Source organism: Stegastes partitus, unplaced genomic scaffold, assembly GCF_000690725.1.
Source record: "Stegastes partitus isolate 25-593 unplaced genomic scaffold, Stegastes_partitus-1.0.2 Scaffold63, whole genome shotgun sequence".
NCBI lineage: Eukaryota > Metazoa > Chordata > Actinopteri > Pomacentridae > Stegastes > Stegastes partitus.
In genome coordinates, this window is record NW_007577794.1 from 122,996 (window position 1) to 147,307 (window position 24,312).

General features: G+C 38.6%; 1 protein-coding gene across 3 annotated transcripts; it reads right to left on the minus strand.

Moving 5' to 3' along the window:
* clockb (clock circadian regulator b) lies at positions 1–16,362 on the minus strand. 3 transcript variants are annotated; one of them, XM_008275992.1, is made up of 24 exons: positions 16,245–16,362; positions 14,329–14,419; positions 13,470–13,628; positions 12,871–12,959; positions 12,285–12,344; positions 11,963–12,111; positions 11,284–11,375; positions 10,900–10,989; positions 10,588–10,708; positions 9,942–10,055; positions 9,410–9,528; positions 9,233–9,315; positions 8,104–8,210; positions 7,847–7,994; positions 7,545–7,620; positions 6,595–6,739; positions 6,299–6,396; positions 4,998–5,177; positions 4,428–4,586; positions 3,549–3,749; positions 1,822–2,015; positions 1,548–1,680; positions 709–840; positions 1–403 (listed from the first exon to the last, which is right to left on the minus strand). In XM_008275992.1, the coding sequence occupies exons 4-24, from the start codon at positions 12,885–12,887 to the stop codon at positions 104–106; spliced, it is 2,718 nt and encodes a 905-aa protein (XP_008274214.1). In that variant the 5' UTR covers positions 12,888–12,959; positions 13,470–13,628; positions 14,329–14,419; positions 16,245–16,362; the 3' UTR covers positions 1–103. The 3 variants fall into 3 exon arrangements, with proteins under 3 accessions (XP_008274214.1, XP_008274212.1, XP_008274213.1); XM_008275990.1 differs by having other exon boundaries at positions 709–843; XM_008275991.1 differs by lacking the exon at positions 16,245–16,362 and adding an exon at positions 15,814–15,993 and having other exon boundaries at positions 709–843.
* Positions 16,363–24,312: the final 7,950 nt, after the last annotated feature.

The window sequence follows — 24,312 nt, forward strand, 5'->3', positions numbered from 1 at the left end:
GGGGGGTTCGTGACAGCCACACAACCAAAACTAATGTATGCAGCAATCCCTTAAGAGTTTCAGTTCCCCAGATTTTCTCACTTGACATATTTTCCCGAAGACTTCACTGTGGTTGGCTGCTGACACTGTCAGTCCTGTGTGTTGATGGGGCTTTCGGCTGTTTCTGGGGCTGCGGTTTTAGCTGCTGCTGGTGCCTCTGGTGGTGAGATTGTTGCTGCTGTTGTTGTTGTTGTTGCTGCTGTTGTCTTTGCTGCTGCTGCTGCTGCTGTTGTTGTTGTTGTTGCTGTTGCTGCTGTGTTTGCTGGGGATGTGTTGCTTGGGTGAAAGTTCCCTGTTGTTGGAGTGGGAAAGCTGCCTGTAGTATCAGCTGGGTGGACTGGTTACTATGGAGCAGACGAGTGCCCTGGCAGCAAAATAATGCAACAATATTAGAATATGAAGCAGGTTCCTCTTTTATTCTCATTCTTTAATTTTAGTAAAAGTTTCTCTCTCTTCTGACACACTGTACATATGCATAAACACCTTAGGTTTAAATGCTGCTGCAGCTATTCTGTTAGCTGTAGTTATATTATTTCAGAGTTATTCTATGTAGCATAGAGACAACAAATATTTTCAGAAATATATCAGAATAACAAAATATGGTAAAGATACATTTCCATGTCTCCAAAATGTCTTAAATCAATGACATTTTCTGACTTGTGTTGATACCTGTAGGAATTGTTGTTGTTGCTGCTGCCCCTGTTGGCTGCTCTGTGCCACAACAGCTGTCTGGTTTTGACCGTCGGGCTGACCTTGAGGCGGCTGGGCCGGTTGTAGGGTCAGGGTTTGGGTCTGCCCTCCCTGCTGAAGTGATACAGAGTGTTAACAAAGATTTTTTTTTTAAATGTAGCCCAAGACAGGACCAAAAAAGACTGAAGAATTTCCCTACATTAGTTTTATGTAGAATACTGTCGTTTACCGCATTCAGAGATACGATGCTTTAAGCTCTAACTCTATGATTCTTCTTAATACATGTGTGATCCACTTTTTGAAGATATTTTTGCACCAGAGAGACAGATTAACTATCAACATTGTCAAACATTAAATCTGTGTTGTTGACAGGTAACATACATGTGTCTGGTATTGGCTTGCAGTCTTTGGGTTTCAAGGACTTGACAAAAGTTAAGGTATTTTCAAAATTTAAAAAAAGAAGCTTTTTTTTTTTTTTAATGCTAAACACTATTGAGAGAGAGTTTAATCTTTGTAAAGGACTTCTAGGCCCAGATATTTTGATCTATTGTCCTGATGCGCAATTAGCTTGCATTTTGGTCTTTTCATTCCAAATGCCAGTGCCAAGCTTTTTAAGGAAAAATGTTTACAAGACTGATTTACGAGTTAATATGTTTAAAAAAGAGGAAAAAAATCTGTTTTTGGACGTGCCAAAGGACTTTACAGACTGTCAGCACTGAACATCTGGGTAGAACTTACTTGAATCTTAAGGGCTGTACTCAAAATAGTCCTGATCTTATACTGATGCAGTATTTTAGTTTGATTCTCTGTGTGTTTACCTGCTGACCACCAAAGGGGTTGTATGCAGTGACCACCTGCCCCATGAACATAGAGGTGGGCACCATGACTGCACCACATGCATGCATGGGAGCTGTTACTAGCTTGGTCACCAGCTGCTGCCCTGCTGGGAATCTGAGGGAAAATCAAGAAAAAGAGAAGGGATGAAAAGAAAAATTGCATCAGTGTCCACATATCATACTGAATATGTCTGCATAAACAGTGTGGCTAATTTACTGTTTGACCAAGAATCGGGTTTGATTGTTGCCTACTTACCGGATCTGTCGGTCCTGTGTGAAGGTTGCCACAGTTGTACCTTGCTGTGTGTTGGTTTGTGGCAGGCTGGTGCTGATCTGCAGCACATTTGGCTGTCCTGGCTGGGAAATCATCATGGTGTTGTATAACGGAGCCGATACAGAGCCCTGAGTCTGGGGCTGAGCCTGGGAAGGTTGTTGGGGCTGACGCTGGGGCTGTAGAGAAGCAAACAGGAAGGGCACAGCAATGATTACTGTCAAATAAAGTAGATTTATCAAGTATCTTTTTTGTAGTTTATTGCCTTTTTTCCCATTTCACTTCATAATGGCATATGTCAGATTTGAGCATACCTTAAAATACATTCATTTGATCATAAACCCACAAGAACATAGAGAAAGAAAATAAACAGAAATTTGAAACTTCAGTATGTTGCACTAAAGGCACGCTAAGATTCCTGCATTACGGAAGCCCTAAGAGGACATGTTGGTTTTTTTGTTTTTATTACAAGTCGTTTTCTTGAAATAACGAGATATTATCTCGTTATTTCAAGAAAACAGTTTGTTTTCCTGAGATATTATGTCACTATCTCGAGAAAACGAACTTTGTTTTCTCGTGACAACGAGATATTTATTCATGATCTCGCGAGTTAGGTAAAGATAGAAAGATATTCACAGATTCGCGGTTCCCGTGTCAATAAGTAATTAACGGAACATTGCTTTCAGAAAAACAACACTTATATCTGAAGCCAGTTATGTAGACTGCAAGCTACAGCTCGACTTTAAACATTACAAGCCGTTCTTCGTACGCAACGACTTCAATTGACTCCAATGCGCTGTCGGCTCTGGCTCGATCGAGCAGGGACCGTCTACAAAGTGCAATACTGAAGAGAGATGCTCCAAAAAAAATCGATAGTGTTGCCAATAGAATGGTGGGTGGGGTTTTTAATTGACCTAAATGCTCACCTCTCAGGTCTTTTAGCAAAAAATTCATTTGATGATGATGATTGGTTTGTCAAAACCTACTGTTCTTGGATTTCCTTCGAAAAGAAAGGCCTCTTTTTCTGTATACAAGTAAGTAAGATTTTTATATATATATATATATATAAAAATATATATATATTTTCCCATATCATTTCTCTCTCGATAATATCTCGTTATTTCGAGAAAACAGCTTGTTAAAAAAAAAAACAAAAAAAAACATGTCCTCTTAGGGCTTCCGTACTGCATCACTGTATACTTGCTTTTGATACACACAAATGCAGACAAGTGAAATGTGTTGCTTCTCTTCCCCCGGCTGTTTTGAATGAACTTTTTTTTATTACATGACAGGTTAATCAAATATTTCAGTGTGGGGAGTTTCTCTAACCACATCACACATGGTTTATGTGCTTAATGACACTAACAGTATTCTTTCACATGATTAAAAACACCAACAGCAGGCCCTGTGGCTCTTTCTGTCATCTGAATGAAATGTAAACATTTCAGCTTCACAGTGCAGGCCTTTGTTTGCATAGTCTATAAAATTCTCATCACAAATGTGACAAATACTGTCAAACGTTAACATAAGATTAGTATTCTCAGAGTATCTTGAATATGGAGTATGGAATTATTTTTAATCGTTTACTTTAAATGTTTCAAATAAGGCAAATTTCTCTGAGATTAAACTGAAAATAAAAATCACAAATGATGTCTTTCATTTTGAAATCACAATTATGCCACACAACAAATTAAGACAGTTTTCATTTTCACCTGTGCGAGGGCGTTGGTTTGCTGCTGTAAGTTCTGTTGAGGAGGAGGAGCTTGCTGCTGGATGGTAAGCTGCTGAGTCCCTGAATGGACAGGGTTAATCGTTGTTTGCTGGACCTGATTGGTCAAAGTGGTTGCTTGCTGGACCGACCCAACCTGAGGGAGCTGTACATTCATCGCTCCGCCCTGCTGCTGCAGCAACATCTGATGAAATGGAGACAGCAAACAATAGGTCATAGTCATCTGTACAACTAGATTTAGACTACATGCCATTATGTAAGTATGTTTATTTACGTTTTTAGCGACATCAGAATAATCAACTGAGAGAAATTATCTTTACAGGGTGTACATTCAGGTGGTGACAGTCTATTATTGCTGTTTCCTCTGAATACAAGGAAAATAATACATAATGCATAATTCTAATCCTGATCTAGGTCAGGCAAAAGCAGGTACAACTCAGCAGGAACCGACAAACACGATACCCCTACTGATCTTTTAAAGAAGAGGTGGTATTGTAGTTTTGTTCAAATAAGAACAAAAATTTGGAAAATATTGTGGGGAGAAGCCTGAATGCTACCATTTAACTCTTGGTTGTCCTCATGCAGTTACGCTGAGGACAAAACAAAGTTTGTCCGCTTATTGTCTAGTGTGCTTGGCTGTCTGTCTCTAAGTGTAGCCCTGTGATAGACTGTTGACCTGTCCAGGATGACCCTGCCTTTGCCCTAAGTCAGCTGGGATAGGCTCCATTGGAGACAATAAGCTTGACAACATTTCATAAATACACAGTCTGAGATCTAAATCAATCTGTTTTTGCAACACAAGGTTTCATTTACATTACAAAATGTTTCAGTAATCTTGTGTATGTATGTGTCTAGAGCTTACTTGTATGCCCTGTCCCTGGACTCTCTGCAGCTGCTCCTGGATGTGTCGTAGCTCCTCCTGCTGTCGCTGAATGTTGGCCTGGATCATTCTGGTCCTCTGTTCTAGTTGCTCTTTTAGGTGCTGCATGGCATTCACCTGCGCCGAGAACTCCATTACCGGCTGTTGGCAGAGAGGAAAAACATGCAATGCAATGCGTATGCAGTAAACTGATGTTTTACCTCTGATTAACATATTGTTTTCTCCATTAATAAACTCATCATTTAGTAAACAAAATGTCCAAAAAGCATGAAAAAGGCTTTTCTACAATTCCCACAGCCCAATGCGACATCTTCAATTATGATTTTAACAAACCCTTAGTCCAAGATCGAAAACTAGTTACATTTTATATTCATACTATGAAAACCAGCAATCACTAACTTTTAAGAAACTTTTGCAATTTTTACTGAAAACAAGTGACTTCCATTATTAACCTGTTGTCAAAATAAATATGTGAATGATTAAGTGAGACACCTTTTCACTGCACATTATCATGTCACAACATAACCCAAAATGCAGTATCATCATTCTCACCTGTACATTTGCCTGGAGCTGCTGTGGTTGTTGTTGTTGTTGCTGTTGTTGTTGTTGTTGCTGTTGCTGTTGCTGTTGCTGTTGCTGTTGCTGCTGCTGCTGCTGCTGCTGCTGCTGCTGCTGCTGTTGAGTTATCATGCCTGGAGTTACACTCTGTCCTGTGGTCTGAGAGCTCATAGACTGTAAAAGTACAGAAAGTTGACAAGAATTATGACAACTGAAGTGTATGACTTTCCTTAGTCCTACTGCATTTTCAACAGTTCATAAACACATTTCACAGCTATGTTCATGCATCTTCAGTCAGATGGGAAACACACACATATCGATCCATTTAGCTTTTTTGGTATTATCTTTGTTAAACTGAGGTCACACAGTCTCTTGTACTTCTCCACTTGGACAACGAATCTGTAATCATTAATACCGAGTCAGCAAAGCTGCCCCAATGTTGACTTCTGACCTTCTGAAACCTGTGACCGCAGCACACCACCCCTGCCCCTCACTCTGTCATTGAAAACACCAAGGTGATTAAGAAGAATGATGTTTGTGCCATTTGCCTTCGGTTTACAATTGTGCAGCAATGTAGAATATAAACTCACACAGGTATTATTGCATGTACAGTCCAGACCTTAGTATTTAGACATATTTTGTTTGAATTAATATACAAAGAACTGTTGGTCACACGGCCCTTTTAACACATAATGCTAGTTTAGGTTTTCAAAAGTAATCGTCAAAAAAAAAGTGAAACTAAAAGTAAAACGAAATCAGCATATTCGTTACTTTGTTGAAAATCCTTTGTAGTCTATGATTGCTACGTATCCTTGCTAGTGTTGCTATATCAGTATTTCACTTCAGCCACCTTAAGCTCGTGCTTGTCATGCGGAATATTTGTCACAAAGCAAGACTTGTGGTTTGTCCAACCTATATGTCTGAGGTCAGATTGTGCCACACAGCTTCACACAGAATGTTTTGTTTTTGTTTTTGCTTTTGTCAGCAGTGAAATCACCACTAATTGCCAGTGTGCTACTTCCACTGGCAGTCACACATGTCCCAGATATAAAAGAATCATGTTTCACAGATGAGGAGGTAAACTTCAGGTCATGACCTATTTTTTTTTTTCTCCACACTTTCCTTGTTCCATCACTGACACACTGACAGAGCTTGATTTTCACTGTATGTGTCTGTTCTTTTACTATAAGAAATTGAAAATCCAGCATTATTTGTGGTACTCGTGGCCAAATAAACAATTTCAGTAAAAAGTGAAAGTTGCTATGTATCACTATTGTTGGCCAATCATGTCTCACCTGGCTGCTGATGGATGAGCGACGCTGTGATGTCATCTCCATGGTGGAGGCCAGCGACTGCCGAGGAGGCGTGGCGGTATCCATGTGTAGCTTGGAAGCTGTTGTTGCAGAGACAGAATCATTGATGACCAAGAGTCCTATTCAGACACTGCTGACGATATCATTTCATCTTCCTGCAGGGCTTAGTCATTCCACTTAAGCCCAGAACAGATGTGTCACTGACTCCTCTCTGAAGTATATGACTGGGACTAACTAATTGACATTAAGCATGTACAGGCAACTCTGTGTGTCCTTACAAGTGCAAGTGTTGTCAGAGACATGTGATGAGGACTTGCGGGAGCTTCGCGAGGAGGTTGAGGGTGTTCGGCTGTGGTCAAATCGCTCCAGAGCCTCCTTCAAGCTGGATGTGTTGAGCTGTGACTCTGAGCCAGAGTCCTGGCTCTACAAAATAAAAGAGAAAATATATTAGGTGGCTGCTCCTTTAAAAAAAAAATTTTTTTAAAAATTGACACAGGTCCAAAATGTAAGTGAACAAAGCATCCGTCAGCATAAAATCTATGAAATCAGAATCCAAGCAAACAATAACTACTCATGCACTTTGTCTGCTATCCTACAATACACACTGATAGCTGTTACACACGTGCATAAAGGATAATTTATCAATAATGAATACTGAGAGATTAATAACCACTATCCAAATGTTGTTTCTGTTTCTGCATTCCTCTCAAACTTTGATTTATGTTACATCTGTTGTTCTCCTATTGATGTCATTACTGAAAAAGGGAAAAGCCCCTTTCACTGAGATAACGTCAGAAAACAACAGTCATTTGGTCAGTTTTGTGGACAGTGGACATGTGACAAATATTAATCGGCAGTAGGAACTTGCTGTGGGAAGTTAATGGATAATATGGAACAGAAGGTGTTTGACCATTGTAGGAGACAGTTACATTAAACACAAGTTTCAGGACTTCATGTGGACATATCTAACAATATAATGGCTCCTACTGAGGTGGAATTTATTGCTTTTTATGTGCAGCATCTTGTCTTTACAGAATTGTAGTCAATCAGTTAATCCATGTTCAATTATACTTGCTAAGGCTTAAGAAACAGAAAAACACATTTCGTCAAGTCAAGTTTTGCTTTAAAATTCTCCCTAATGCTTGACATGTTGTGATTTCTTTAATTAGTGGGATTATGTATGATGAAAACAAATGCCTATGGACAATTTCTAGAAGTTATTATTTACCTTATCCACAGTGACTTCTGGATTAGACTCCTCAATGCCAAGCTCTCTGCGTTGTTCTGCCCTCACCTCTGCATAGCTGCATTTTAGACAAAAAAAAGGGGAGTTTAGTGAAGAAGCTAGAAAGTGGTGCACATGAGCGATGTGACAATATAAACATACGGTGTGACCAGTTAACATATAATTAAAATGAATACACAAAAAGCCTTATATTCTATTAGACTAACAGTTTGGAAATGTCATGTGATTGTAACAAACCATCAGCACATGAAAACAGGAAGTTGAGACAGACAAACTGATTATACCTGACTACTGTGTGAGTGCACACAATAAACTCTGGTCGGGAGTTCCACTGATGATAGGTGATGTAGTAGTGTGTCTGTAGCCAGATCCACTGTTGACCTTTAGTCAGGAAACGGTAGTAGCATGACTTCCCTTTACCATACTGCATCACTGAGCATTGGAGGGGCAAAGGCAAGCAAAAGCAAAGATAGTACAAACAACAAGTTTAGAAAGGCTTTTACAAGTGCGTAATTGAATATGAGAAAATGAGAGCCCTTACAGTGTTCGTGACATTTGGCTAGCGTCTCCAGGTCGTCCACATGGTAATAGTCGTACCCTGATGTTCCCAGAACCTCAAAAGGCAGGTAGCCTATGATTGGTGGAGCTCTGAAAAGAAAACAAAACAAAAAAAAGCATATCCTTATTGTGTTGTTGATGTGAGACTGCTGAACAGATACTGGTACACAGCAATCAAGAGTCAACTTGGATATACAATCAGGGTTTGTTGTTTGCTTGTTCACAATAATTCACTAAAATCAGAAAAAAATTGCACTGTATAACGAAAACATGTTGGTTTAGTGGTGGAAAAGGGAAATCCAGGATCATCTGCAAATTTCTTTTCTGCTTGTTTGACAGGTAGTACTCGCAGTTGATTTCAAATATGACGAATGAGCATCGGCAGCCAGTCAAGTTTTAATGCAACCAAGTTTTTTTTCATTCCATCAGTGTGTTTACTCGTAGTGCTCATGTTGTGAGCACAGATGCATTTGTGTGCAAGAAAAGCTCAACTCAACTGATTTTAGCACCTTTCACCCCAACTGTCCTAAAACCTATCCCCCAGCAGGCACAACTCACATATTAGAATAACTAGGTGCGAATAGGCTTCAGTAAAGTGAATCAAAAGAGGGCAAATGAGACAATTATTAATGGTCAAGTATTTCTTGGAAGAACTAGCTCATACAACATTCTACCAGGGTGGAAGTCAAAAGTGCTTATATTTGTTTAGAATGACCCCAATGGCCATAAGCAACATTGTTTAAACATAAAATATAAGGATCACAGTCAGTGCACATTTACAAACAGCCTCTTCTGGAGGGACCAAAGTGTTGCACCCAGCTTGTTACATAAAAAGGGACAGAAATAACTGTCAAGTATGAAAAACAAGAGCTTGACAAGTTCCTGGCTCCTCTCTCTTACATCTGCGCAGCTCGCCAATCAAAACATAAAGTGGGTGTGCATGTTGTCAGTTTCAGAAAGTTACAAAAATGTTCGAACACAGCCACTCCTCATCTGACACCAGAAAGGTGTGTGCGTGTGAGAATTTTGACAAACCAGCAAACAGTTCTGATTGAGTGTACTGGCAGCTTAAGGATCAATGTACAATTAAATGTGTGTATCCGTGTATTTACCTATGATCTAAGAAGAGGAATTTCCATTCTAAACTGTGCCTGGAGGTGAATTCTTCATTTGGCTCCTCCACTGTACACATTTCCTATGAATATACAAGAAAAATCAGGTTTAAAGATGAGGTATATTAAATAAAATGACAGATTAGTTACCAAAGTGAGTGCATGTCTCAACAATACCTTGATAAATTGAGGTTTGGCCAGCCGGACTGTGGCTACAAAGCACACTTGGTCATCGAAGGCAGGTTGTAGTGACCGCTGTAACACCCCTGCCAGACCGTTCCTCGTAACATTGGGTACTGCACAACAGAGAACAGAGCTGTTTACTATGTCAGTCAAGCAATATATAGCTATATATGGCTCTGTGTGGCTCTGAAAGTAGGGCATCGAATGACCACTTCCAAGATTAGCACATGACTGATGGCACTGTGAAAAATGTATGCATTGTTCAGCTTACAATCAATGGCAAAATACAGTTTTAGCAACTTCTACTTAAAATGGGCTTGACACACAAAGTTTTATGTCACATTACACTGGAGCACCTGTAAGCATACATGCTTGTTAGACGCAATAGCGAATAAAAAAATGATTTTAAACTTGTAAGAGATTGACATGTTGTTTTAATCCTGTTTAAAAGTTCTTAAATGTCTCACATGCAATCTTGTCAAATTGAACCAAAATTTAAAAAACATACTTGAGACTAGTGACGTACCATTATTGAGAGACTTGAAGTTGCCGATGAACTTAACATATTCATAGACAGGGGGTTGTTTGGGGTCAATGGCCCCTCGCAGCATATGACAGCAGAACTCCATATGGTTCTTAGCTGCAAACAACAACAAAAAATAGCAATTACAAAAAAAAAACCAAAAAAACAACTGCTGTGGCATCCAGGATACACATTGTTCATGTTTTCAAAAATGTTTTATGGCACTGGAAGGAAATCAAGACAAACAGAGATGAAGCTGCCTCAGCATCATTCAAAAAACGAGACAGACTTTTTGTGTTGCTGCACTAAGAACAAATAGTGGGTCTTTGTTTAGCTGTTCCAGTCAGAAAAGATCAAACTTACGATAAGACTGATCCCTGCGGTTAAATTCACATGTTCAGTTATACACTATGTTAAAGTTTTTCTTGTCTTGATCTTTTTCAGCGATATCACCACAATGTTTTATTACAGTCAATGGGATATGCAGTATGGGTTGTTAGCTGTGATGTTTTGTTTCAGGTTTTTCTTTGGATATTAAGGCCAAAACACACAATATATTAATTTTAAATCTGGTAACAGTGAATAACAATCCCACTGAAGACACAATTCAAGCATGAAGTACGGTACAAAATGACTAGGTGTTACTGACTCTTCAGGTAATCGGTGCTAAGGCTCTCTGGGTCAGTGGGATGTGTGGACAGAGCCTTGTACACTTCGGAGTGTTCCCCAACTGGCAGGAAGTTTAACAGGTTCTGGTCCACCAAGTCCGCCTGAGAAACACACACATTCATATATGAGAACAAAAACACAAATCATAAAACAGGCTAACCCTTTTCAGTACACACGGTCATCTTGACATGTTTAATCTCAATCACAGACAAAAATTCCTGTTAAAACTTGTTTTACAATGCAGTGGATTAGTAATACATACCAGACAAGAGGAAGAACCAGTGTTACTCACCGGTAGGTGTTCTAGTAATGAGGTGACACTCTCAGAGACGTAGAGGATGTTACCATCAGTCATTATTGCTATAAAGAACCCATCCAGAGCCTGATAAAGAAGGCAAAAAGACCAGTATGAAATGTTGTTCTACAGTAGAATAATAAGCAGGCTGTCATGAGTAAAGACTAACATTAATTAAAAAAGAACTTAAATGACTTTAATGAATCAGTTGACATTATTTACATCAGAACAAATTTAAAACTATACACAGATAAACGCAAGTTGAAATGGTTTAGGACTTGGATATGAAAACCATACCACAGCATCGACATAAGAGTGCCTCTAACACCATCAATGTCACCAAACAGACAGAATTACAGTACACAGTGTGAGATTTCTGACCTCCAGCATGAGCTGGGTGAACTCTTCATTGCTAAGAAATGGAGGCTTCCAGTCCTGCCTGATCTCACTCGACTCTGACTGAGCTGCGTTCTCTGATAAAGAAGAGAGAATACAATTAGAGTTCTACGAGGACGAATGTCTTTCAGGAAAATGTCAAGTGGGGGAAAGCATGATGAGGTGACAGCACATAAAAGAGTCAGCACAAATTGCATGGAGCCAACACAAAACAACTGGTTGCAAAAATGTTTTCAGAGTACAAGACCCATAGCAAAAGCACAGCATGTAACCTGAACTCCAGATAACGCAGTGCGCCAGTGCAATGGCAGCTGATATGCAGTTATCTTGTACAGCAGTGATAAGCTATGATTAAAAGCGATATTAGTCCTTGCACAGTGATTAAATATTTGAGGACAAAACAACCTAGTGGATAAAATTAGAGTCATCAAATTTCAATAATTAATAATTTAGTCAAAACGTGCACTTGACGTGCACAGCATTCATGTCTCATTAAAAGTATAACAAAAACATGTTTTTTATGAAGTGATGAAGGTAAATAAGCTTTGACAGCAGTGCACATAAAAGTGAACGATGAACCTAAATATAGAACAAGAAATGTCCACCTTGTGAGGTGTCAAACAGAAACACAGGAAGTGAGGTGAGGGTGGTAGAAAGCTCTGACCTTTGTGTTTACACAGGAAGTCAATGCTTTTCTGCAGGATGGTGGACTTGTCCATCTTCCTTGTGTTGCCCGGCAACATTGTGCCAAGTTCCTTGATGAGGACATTGAACTGGTCTCTCCGTTTCTTCTCTGACTTGTTACGGGACACGCTACAATCCAAACCACGGTTACAAATTACATTGTAATTGATAGACAAGTGAACTCTCTGAAGGAACTAAAAACTTAATCTTGCTCATCTTTTATAAATATATAATGCAAGGTTTTGAGTGCATACTACAATAATCATCAATCCAGTGTGTGTTTAGCTTTATATCTAGCATACCGTTTTGCTTTGTCCTTTTCATCTTCTTCCATCAACCCATCAAAGATGCTACAATCATCCCTGAAGGAGGAGAAATAATATTTACATACTTTTACGTACTCACTTTATGTTGATGCATGTTTGTTGGAAACTTGAAAGCAGATATGTATTGTTAATAATAGCTAACGACGGATGTTGGCTAATGAGAGGATTCCTACTGTACATGCCAGCAGCAGGTTTATTTTTGGGTCACACAAAAAAAGAGTGAGACAGAGAGGGAGAAGGAATGTGTTGTGCTTGCCAAGAAGGTTAAGCGCATTTGAGAAACAGGGTGTGTCCTTGGCAATGTTTCAATTAATATCAGTCAAATCACTTTCAGTTGTACTAATGGATGATGTCCGAAGCTATAATTAAATTTTTAAATTCAAATATTTTCTTTCAAAAGCACACAAGAAAGGAAGATAGAGATACACATAAGATAAGATGGCTTTACATTTTTGCAAACACATAATTGGAAATGTTGCACATGTGCATATGAGTATATAGTGTTTACAGTATGTATGACATCTTGATTTATTTTGTGCTTCTGGGTGTGTGTGGTACATACGCTATGCTTGATGTCATGGTGGCTGCTGATCAGGGCTGTGGCTGCAGTGATTTGTTCTTTAGGCGTGAGGTAGGCATTTGGAAGACCGCCTAGAGGGACAAAAAAAGATATTGTTTGAGTTTATTTACCAGTTATATTCATATTGTACTTTAGTGGACTAAAAACTGCAGTGACAACCTTTAAATAGTGCCAGTTTTCTATAAATTAAACCTGCAAATGATTGAGAATCAAATGATGATCCTGTCAAGATTCCCATTCCCAATGAGTTGCCTACATTACAACATATTTGCAAGTGCATACAGGTATTAAGTAACACATTACCTGAACATTTTTCAAAAAATAAAAAGCTAAATCTATAATTGTGAACTTGATTACGAAGTCCTTGCTGACAAATGCCACAAAACACAGGTATTCCTGTATTCATTTATGCTAATGCTGTTCTTTCACACTAATTACAGTTAATAGCATTTCATATTTGTGGTTAGTAAAACATCATAACATATATTGCAACATGTGTAACCAAATTTTAAACATTCTTATGAACTAATTTAAGTGTATCACAACGCAGCTATGTGTGGGTCTGTGTAGTCACTTCTCACCCCACTGCAGCTTATGCACACGGTCAGTCAACGTCTTTTCTCAGGGGTTGTAGAAAGGGTTTGGGGTGAAAGCTGACTCTACAGTCAAAAGTGGTGTTGAGGTCATTGGGGTCACGAGAGTGCACCAGAATGCAGAAAAGACATGGTGGTCAAGCAAACCTGTTGAAAAAATCAGAACAGAAATTTGGGGTCATGTGGGGTCAACAGGTCAGTCTGAGCACAGCTTTGAGTAATTTGCTGTGTTCACAGCTACCATCAGGACAACGAATTAAATTCTCTCTTTGTCAAGCTTATATTTAACAATAGCAAATGAATTTTGTTTTCCACAACCTGAAAAGTCATACACAGAACAAAAACTTTGCTGCAATCTGCATAAACACAACAAATTCAAAAAAAAAAAAAAAGTGTAATATTAGATGTCTTTATTTTTTAATGAGATGCAGACCTCCGTATAACAAAACAAATGTTATTCCACTGCTGTTGATTTATAAGGTCACCAGCTAGTGGTAAAGGTCACCTCAGTGATTCATGAACCATTTTTCTTTATTTTTTTAAGAACTCGTTTTAATTTGTGCAACCTAACACATTGAATTCTGCATCAAAAATGAAGAGCTGCTTCCAAGCAATGCTGCCAGCAGCTGTTTTGGTGCAAGTATTTAAATTCTAGCTAACTTAATAATAAATAAACTAATAAATAAAATAAACTGTATGAAATAAGGGGCTAGAATCCCTATTTAATGTGCCACAGCATTTTAAAGTGTGAAAAACATACAGCCATTCAGCAAGGAGAGCCTGGAATAACTCAAATACAATGCTAACAAACTCAGAAACTTTTGTAACTCATTTTGTAAAAACTTACTTTCTGGAATGTCTCTTGCATGCAAAACAAACTGTTTTAGATCCTAGCCTTCCAGGCACTGACAAATCTTCATGTGTAAGCCACACCTTACCTGCAACACAAAAAACCAAGACCCATTCACAAACATACCATGGGGCCTGCATTCACCATTAACCACACATGCAAATTCTACGGACAACAAGGAACATAAACACGTTAACAGCTGCAAGAACAAAAAAGGAAATGAGGGCAGCAACTAACTATTTTTGTATCATTCACTTCATCATTTGGGCTGCAAAGTGTCTGAATAGAGTTCATTCACAGTTTCTAAGAGTCCAATGTGACATCTTCACATTGTTCGTTTGTCCAGCAAACAGTCCAAAACTGAGAGGTTTTTGTACTATTATTAGATGCAATTAATGATTAATCTGCCATAGTTTTTTCTTTTTTTATTTGCAACTATGTCTTTATTAAATGATAACCTAATCTATAAGCTGCAATAAAACTGTTCAAATTTCTTAACACAGTTTCCCAGACCCCAAAACAGTTACTTTTTTGATTGTTTGTTTGTTTTTGCACGACAAACAGTGTAAAACTCAAATATTAAATAAAGTCCTTACCATTGACTAAACTCTGGAAAGTTGGCATTTCTTTTTGCTTCAGAAGGCATGCATATTACTTGAATCATCATTTTAGCATCTGTAGTGTCTCAGTGAATAGTCTAAAAGAGCTGTTTCCAAACTTATCAAGAAGTCTCATCACCAGCTTAACAACAGACCACCAAATGGATCACAGTGTCTCTCAATGAACCCCATCTAAGAGGATTTTGCTGTAAGATATGACTGTAAGGCAGGAAGGTCACAGGGGCTACAGGGAAACCTCTCAATAACATTATAACTCTCCTGGATTCTTTTGACATAATTATGACATATTTATATTTTACTGAACCATCTTAAGGACACCTGAGGTCCAATGCTCTAATTTTGGATGCTGACCTACAGTCGCGTTTTCCTGATGGCCAATAAGTGAAGCCTCATTAGACTGAGCTTCTTCATTGGGCGAAGAAGCTGCACAGCATTTGCCAATGAATAAACTCTCATGTTAGCAATATGGCCGAATGGAGACTATACAGTGCAGTCGACCCAAACAGCCATTAGCTATACGATAAGTAACGGCAACATTAACAAATACCGTTGTAGTGCCACAGGTGTTCGTTATACAACCGAAAGAGAGCAACCCATATAGCTAGCTTAGCAGGCTAACTAAGCTTGCTACCGAAAACTGCCCATTTAACTCAGAGATTTAATGCTCTTACTGCCCCCGTTTCCTGCTGCCAACACTCGCAAACACTGAACGGCACAGTTGTGACAGGTAAAGCATTTGGAAGGGGGAGAAAAAAAACAAAGACGGAAAAAAACAAGAGTCTATCATGGCAAGCTGGCGCCGAGCCTGAAGCTGTCACGCAACAACTGACATTGAAAGACGGAATAATCTCTGAAATATTACCGTTGGTCCGCAAACACCGCGAGAGAACCGCGTCTAAACATCCGCGCGGGGCAAGGTCCTCGCAAAAGCCGACAAAACCGTGAACGTCGGCGGCACAGAAATGTCCAAAAGCGGCGACGGTGGAAACATTTTTCGCGGCAGATGTATGTACACACATATACACGGTTCCCACGGGCACACACGTACACACACGCTGGGCAAGGATACGCGCACACACTCGCCCACTCGTACACATAGACACTGGCTGCTCTGAATGTGGGTCACTGGGCCTTGCTCTACCTCGAGCGTGCGGAAACAGTCCCGAAAGCCTGGCTCTGCAGTCCGACCGCTTCCGCACGCTAAAAACACCGTTCGCAAACCGCAAACGGCCGCGCTATTTCGCAGTCCGCCACCGCCGCCGGCTTCGTGTGTGCATTAAAAAGGCTCCTTACCTTCACGGATAGTCGATAGCAGCCTCCGTGTTTTGCTTACTTGAGCGTTGCATCGAGGCGGTGGGGGCCAGGAGGACTCTGGGTTGGGGAGAAAAACAGGAGGCCTACTTCATATTACGACGTACAGTCATGCGCAATGGAGACAGTAGGGCGCACTATTTTGCAAGTACAGTAGCAGCAAAACGGAGGGAATCGCTGAGTGATCTTCAGAGGGAGAAATGACTCCGCGTTTCTGTGGCTTTTTCCAGTCAGACTGTCACCAAGTTTTTCGATTTGACTAAGATTTACATCAGCTTTATGTGGCGAATTAAATGCATTTAAATTGACAGTATCCTGAATAGCAAACCACGAAGATACAGTTAATTTTGTCAGAGTAGCTGGATAATACTTAGCCCAGTTTTTAAATATTAAAGTGCATTAGTTTAATGCTTCATTATAATCAGGGAAATACAGTTGAGGTTACAGTGAGCGGGCTGTGGATGAGGTACTGGATGTTGGCCAGGAGGGTGCAGAGCAGGGTAGGGATGGCCCTGGCTGATGGCAAAGGGGTTTCCCCTTTTATCGACATCCAATCACAGGCTCCACACGCCATGACGTTGTACTTATATTGTGTCGAGGTTCCCCGTAACTTCATATCATAGTGCATTTTAACATTAAAACACATTTGATGAGGCATAAAGTAGGATTAGACATCATGTCATATGTTTTTTCCCAAGCAACCGTGTCATTTTAGTCACTACTTTGATTGATATAACTGAGAAAAGGATGTATGAAAATCAGTGTATTGTTGTTTAAACCGTAGTTTACAGCCGATACCCCATTTATAAATAATGTGACATTAGAAAAAGGAGATTTGATCATGGGCTGCGATGAACTTGTATACTGTTTGCAAATATAGCTATTCACACTATGATGGCCATTCTCTTATATATAAGAGAGATCATATTGTCATCAAGACATTTAAAATCAAATAAAACTTTCATAATCTCAAAGATTTTTTTGCTATATATTGCTCAGAAAACAAATCTACAAAACATTTGGAAAGTTCCTTGTGTGAAAGCATATAAGTGCGATACATTACTCAAAATAAAATAAGGAATTAGAATAGAAAGATAAGAAGTGATACTGGCAAGTATTAGCACACATGATAATAAAATACTGCTCAACAAACTATTGAAGTCAGCTGAGGCCCTTGTTTTTATTGTGTTTTGTAGTGGATTGCAACCAGTCATTTTTATTATTGATTAATCTGCTGATTATTTTCACTCTAAAAATTGTTTGTTTGAGGAGGAGGCGCAACAAATCCCCAATTGAAACTGAAACTCAAGTGTTAGTCGCTCCTTTAGGATATAAGTATCTGGAACTTCCAACTAGTCAGTCAGAACTGATGAAGCCTCTTGGATGAGAGGTGAAACGTCTTCAACAAACTCAAGCGAGTCCAGTTGTTACGATTAAACAATGAGAATGAAAAGAAAAGACTCATTAAAGGTTAAATACACTCAATTTTGTATTTACAGCATTTGAACAAATACACTTATCTATATTCCACCACTGATCAGGCCAGCATTTAAAATGCTCTGCAGCCGGTTGTGGAACAGTTTCCTAAACAAACAAAAAAAACAAAAAAAAGAACAGCCTCTGAAGTTTATTTCTAAAACTACTGAATTGCATGTGTGTCTCACAATAGAGTTGTGCTGCCTCTGTGGATATCATACAATACCTGCACATTAACTCACATTTTTCTTCTTCTTCTGTTGTCACAATACTGCCCCCTTCAGAAAAAGTCTATAAAATACAGTGAAAGATATTGCTCTGGTGCAAAGATTTCTCTATTTTGAAACTTAATAAATTTCAAATTATCAGGGACCTTTGGTTCAACCATTTCTGATCTGCTGAAACTTTTTTTTTTATCATAAACTATGGATATTAAAAATGTTAACTGGGACATTTTAGATTGACACATCAAGTACTTCACAAGATAGTATATTTTTAAAAAGTCTATCGACCCACTTTTAGCACGTTTTTTAGTTGTTTTTTTGTTGTTGTTTTTTTTTTTTGCGTAGATTGAAATTGGGGCTTTTTTGGATGGCATTATCTCAGGAACTATTTAAGATAAGAACCTGGACATTTCAATATAATTTCCATTTTGAAACTCCAGAATTTAAACTTATTAGGCTATCTAGCAGTATTTTTGTTTTTGTGGGGCAACTTCTCATAATGCTCAATCAGTTATGAAGTTTTTAAAAAAACATTTTCTTTCATGTCTGTGACCAAGTATGTACACTTATGAAGTATGCTATATGTTTGTTTTGTATTATTGTAACATGATTGGTGGAGGCTGTGAGTCTGGTCAGAGTGTTGTTTTTCTGTGTAAGTGTGTATTTATTACTGATGGACCAGTATGACATTAAATATTTCTACATGCATAATTGTAACATGCAACTATATGTGATTCAGAAAAAACATCACTGATTGACTTCAGCATTATCAATTTATTTGTTAATATGTGCTCAAAGATTGAACTATTCATGACAGATTAAATTTTTTTTTTCATATTTCAGCTAACCCAGAACCAGACCTAATTTTATCTACTTGTCCAGTGTTGCAGAATGGTATGATGATTAAAAATGATTCTGAATTATTATTTATTTTTTAAGCTTTAATATACCAAGATATTCGTGGTTCAAACATAACATTTCAGTTCATAATGGCTAAAATTTCACAAATATCTATTTGAATGTCCATAATTTATGCCATGAGATGGATCGAGCAGAAGTAGTTCTAAAAAAGTCAGTGACTTGAGATGGAATGACCCCTGTGTGAGACAAACTTTAGGAATTGTTTGTCATGCCATGAAAAATGAAATAATCTCGTATTAACAATGAATTATTGCTCAATTACCTGTTCTGTTTAAACACATGAATATTGACACGCAGCTCAGCCCCCTGATAAAGTCTTACTCACTGTTAGCTGATTTCATTCACACATCTATTCACCTTCGTCCTATATCGTATTAACCACAGTAAAGCCTTGGGGTGAAAATCACACGTCTGAATAAGTTATGACACAATAACATCAAAGCAATTTTCCATGAACAATAATGATATCACAGTACAACAAATCACAAAATCAATGTCAGATGAGGACACTCTTCGACATAAACATTTTCAGATTCTGCTACAAAGGCTGAACTACAGAAAGCAAAATGTGTCATTACATTTAAATGATTCATTATAAATTCCATAATCTATGAAAACAGCAACACTTGTAGGGAGTGATCCTGTTTTCATATTCCCATCTGAGGTTTGTGCGCAAAACAAGTGCTTTCTTTAGCTCTTGTCTGTTACTTTATACCAGGGCCAACCTCATTAATTCTTTCCTCCCGCCTGGACTCATTATACTTGTGCGGCTCTGTCTTTCTCTCTCATTCCTGTCATCAGCCTCCTTCCTCTGCGTGAACTCCATTTGCTCCCTCACTTTTCTTCTCTTCTCTGTCATCATTTTCAGTTTGCTCGTGGTTTGTTCAGATTAGTCTTTATCTGCTTCTTAATGATTCTCCTCATTTTCCTATCTATTATGCTCTCTCCTTTGTCATCTCTCCGTCACTCAGCACCCCTTCCTGCATAATCTGCATTAGTCATTCCCTAATTCATCTCCATAACCAGCTCTTTCTTATTTTTTTTTATGTTCACCTTCTGCGTTCCCATTACTTCAGGTTGTTTGTTGCTTCTTTCAGTCACTGTTTTCATCTTTTGCCTCCTGTTTTTTTCCCACTCGTCTGCACCCTTCATTTCTTCTCTTTCTTTCTTCTTCATCTTCTTAGCCTTTTCTTCTTCACTTTCTTCTTCAACATCTCCTTCTTTCTTTCCTTTTCCCCCAAATTCATTGGCTTCATCCAGGCTTCCTGCATCACACAGATTTTTCTCCTCATCCTCGCTGCCTGCTCTTCTGACTTTACTTTAACTCTATTCATCATCTCTTTATGCCCTTTAATCAGACAACCCTGCCTTTCTAAACTCCTCCCATGTTGCCTTATAACGGTGTTATTATTGTTGTGTTATCCCATTTTTGAAGCCAACCACCTGCATATTTTACAAACTGCAAATGGAGAATGCAGTAGGCATATTCACAAAAAACACATCATATTTTCATGTAAATACAAATGTAGACAATAAGAACGCAGCATTTCCATTAAACATGGACAAGTATTCATCGCAGCCTTTATTCTAGTGCAATCAGGCAAACACTAAAAAAGAAACAAAACGCTCACTGAAATTCTGGGAATTCTCTAATTATTGTGCAAATAAACCTTTTTAATGTACATGACAAATATACAGGGATAAAGAGATGATAAGTAAGTACAATAAACCTCATGGATTATTCATGAAATTCAACACTTGTATATTTCCTTTCCTCTGTGCTTCCTGCCCATCCGCTCATCTTTCCATCTCAGAGGCAAAAAGCCTTTCAAGTGAACACCCACAAAAACCATCAACAACACAACAATAAAGCACTTAGCGGTGGAACGACCCATCTTTGTTTTCACAAAATGTGACAAATCCAATGGAGCCACACTCTTTCCTGCTAACAAATCAAATCAGCGTGTTGCTCTGGTTCATTCTGGAGCCGTTTTGCTCATAGAAAAAGTCTTCCTACGCTGTTTTGACAAGCTTCTCACAAGTCAAAAAAACACGCTCAAAGACGTAATATTTTGTTCTCCATGCCTGTCAGCATATCCAGTAATTCATCTTGCGGAGCTGCAATCACTCTTGGAGTGTAGCATCCTTTATGTGCTTGTAAAAATGCCCCCTCACCCCCCTATAAGTGCTTCACCCTACTTGTTCGTATTCGCACAGATTGAATTACCACGGAGTAATGGAAACCATGCAGAGTGCTGTGGGACATCCTTTTCCCACACAACAACCGTTTAATCACAGACAAACATTGGGCACTGTGCCACATTGTATATATCACTGTCTATATGTAAGCGAGGGGAGAGACAGAAAGGCCACGGAAAGAAAGGAAGAGACTTAGTGTGTGAGTTGTGAAGAAAACCTGAATAACATGCAACACAGGGAAGTGTGTCTAAGTTTTTTCATTAGACACACTCGAGCTACAAAAATACAAATGCAAGACTGAAATCCATATTTGCAGGAAACCTTCATAATGGATCTTAATTGAAGCAATAAAGATCGGCCTTTAATTGCCCCCTTCTTACTTAGTCCCTGTGGGGCAAGTTGGTATAAAAGCAGTTCTTCAATCAAAGATTTACGTCATCAAACGTGACAGAATGAACTCTATGTAAGTGTGTGCGTGTGTGTGTGTGTGTGTGTGTGTGTGTGTGCGTGTGTGTAACGAAAGAGCTCATCTCGCACACAACCAACCCACAACTTTCACGCGGTCTGACCAGAGGTAACATCACCTCCTCCCTCCTCACCACAACCAGATTTCAGGAATCTTCATAGTATTTTTCACATCTCACCTCTCTCGGATTTTTTTTTTAACAGCTGTTGTCAGTCTGTGATTGTTGTTTTTGTGAAGATTTAAATCTTCTCTTCCTCTCTCCAGTGATGTCGTCTCTCCTAAGGGAGGAGATGCAGAGAGTTTTATTCCGTCCTGCAAAACAGAGACTAGCGGAGTTTATTGAGATTGAGGAGCCGACGCGTGGACGGCATTTTCTCTGTGTGTCAGGTAAACGGCTTTTAAAAGCAGCTGCACATTGTATTATTTACCATATAAATAATATTTTCTATGATTTGAATAGTTTGCTTGTACTGAAGCTGTAAAGAAATGTCACTGGGTTATTAAACAGGGTGTGTAAGGCCTATAAGAATTGAAATTACTCCTTCGTCCTTTTACTGCAGATAAATTATCTGGTGCTGATCTGCACATGTTTACTCTATTGTGAAGATATTGTTTTCCATTTTCCAGTTGCAAAAGGCAAAGTGGTGCAGTTAAGTATAGTGCAATGTCAGATATCTAAGACATCGCTAAAGTCTGGATCCAAGAAATCTCGCACAAAACGCTCCAGCATACATAACTGCTACAGGAGGACAGAGATGTGGTCCCTGCAAGACCTGACTCTTGTTGATGGACGAGACCCTGATGTGGTAATTAACCATTTTAAATTCAATTGTTTTGTTTTGCTATAGTCATTTCACAAAGGCATTTCATTCCAAACAAAAGTCTGTTAAACAATCTTTTTTCATTTTTCATTTCGTACACCTTGTTCTTTCGATGTTCTCTGTGGGCCCTAACAGAAATATGACCTATCTCTGATGACTAAGTAAAAGGCACAATAATGAAAAAAAACAGCAACAACACAAATAGATGAGTCTTCCCTATAATACTGTGAACCAACAAATCAGTTTTTTTGTCATGTGTAAATCTAAGGATCAGTGTCTCAACCAGCTTTTTTCAGAAGTTATACTCTAAACAACATCTAATGTGTCAGAGGAATTATTTCATTCTTTCATTGACAAAATCATTTCATTTTTCAGGAAAAAAGCTGTTTAAAGGCCTTTATGTCTCTTTTAGCAAAAGAACAACTTAACTCCATGTCTGGCATCACTTCAATGTTGTCTTGTCAGAGAGAGAATTTACAGTATTTTTATCAAATAATTTTAATTCATCAAATGGCAAACGTGTATTGGTCTTACAGAGAGACATTTTCTTAAAACAAAGAAGAAATAATGATTGAAATCAAAGCAGCAGGCTGGGATATGTAGACTTTACTACCTAAAGTGACATAAGCTCTGAAAACTTTCACCATCCTGCACAAACTGTGATTCTTTAAAGTGCTATGTAATATGTTTTTCTTTATTCCTCTGATTCCAGGATGACCCCTGTTTCCTGCTGCACTTCGACAAGGTGCGTACCGTGATGGCCACCAGCTGCTCAGCCAAATACTCTTTTGTTCGCGCCCTGGTTGCTCTCAGTGAAAGGCACTGTCAGAGGTCACTGAACCTGCGGAACTTTGACTGGGCTTACATCAAGCCCACCTCCTTCTACTCCAACAGAGGGGACTGTGTTGTTCTGTCACAGATTTGCTTCTATGCAATGAATTTGGTCTGTCTTTCCATGTGTCCTGTGCCCCTGGAAGCGTAACAACTATTGTGTGCTTCAGCTTAGGTGTGTGTATGTGCACTGTGTGTAATGTGTTTTGTGTTGACCTGGTGGTGTGGGGTAAATGTAAATTTGTGGCTTCTGTTTCAAATTCAGGCTTTGACAAGAGGTTGAAAACCATGAAATGTGTTTTGCATTAATCCTCTACTGAATGTATCATCATGACGATTGCAAGTTTCAGATAGCTTGATATTTGTTAAACTCATAATCCACTTTTGTGATCTGCCAATTACTTATAACTGGAAATATGCTATTCCATGTGATGCTGCAAATCTCAAACTATATGGTGGAAAACAAATAAAACTATTTCAAAATCCCTGCCTCTCTTTTTACCTCTAAAAAAAAGGTAAGCTGAGAATAATGTGTTATTTTAGAATCTATACATGTACTGTGCTCTGCTGTCAGCTGTATATGTCTGTACTCTGAGTACACAAGGTCCTGTGTTTTGGAAATTTGGAATTTAGCAACCTGGACTTGTTTTAATTCTACAATAAAAAAAAAAACAAAAAAACATTTCATACATATTTTGCAGCAGCATAGATTGCAGCATTTTTTAAAGGATTATTTTGTAGCCCACGTATTGCATCCACTTAAAAAAGAAAAGAAAAAAAGGAAAAAGGTAAAATATCAAAGATCAAAGAAAGAAGAATGTGCTTGTAAAATACAAGGGCTGTTTCCAGTTTCCCCTTAGTATTTTCTTCAGGAGCTAGTTTGACATGGGACTAAGTTTTTTCCTTACTTTTGGACTTTATTAATGTGTTATTTTGTAGATAGATAATAATAATGGATACAGTAACAAACTAAATTGCCAAAGTGCCTAAATATTCCACACAGTCTGGTGATAGAGCATGATGCTCTATCTCACCCCAATGTCCTCACTCCTCACCCCTCACTCCCCACCTCTCCCCGCTTATATAATATAGTATATTTATATATACTTATA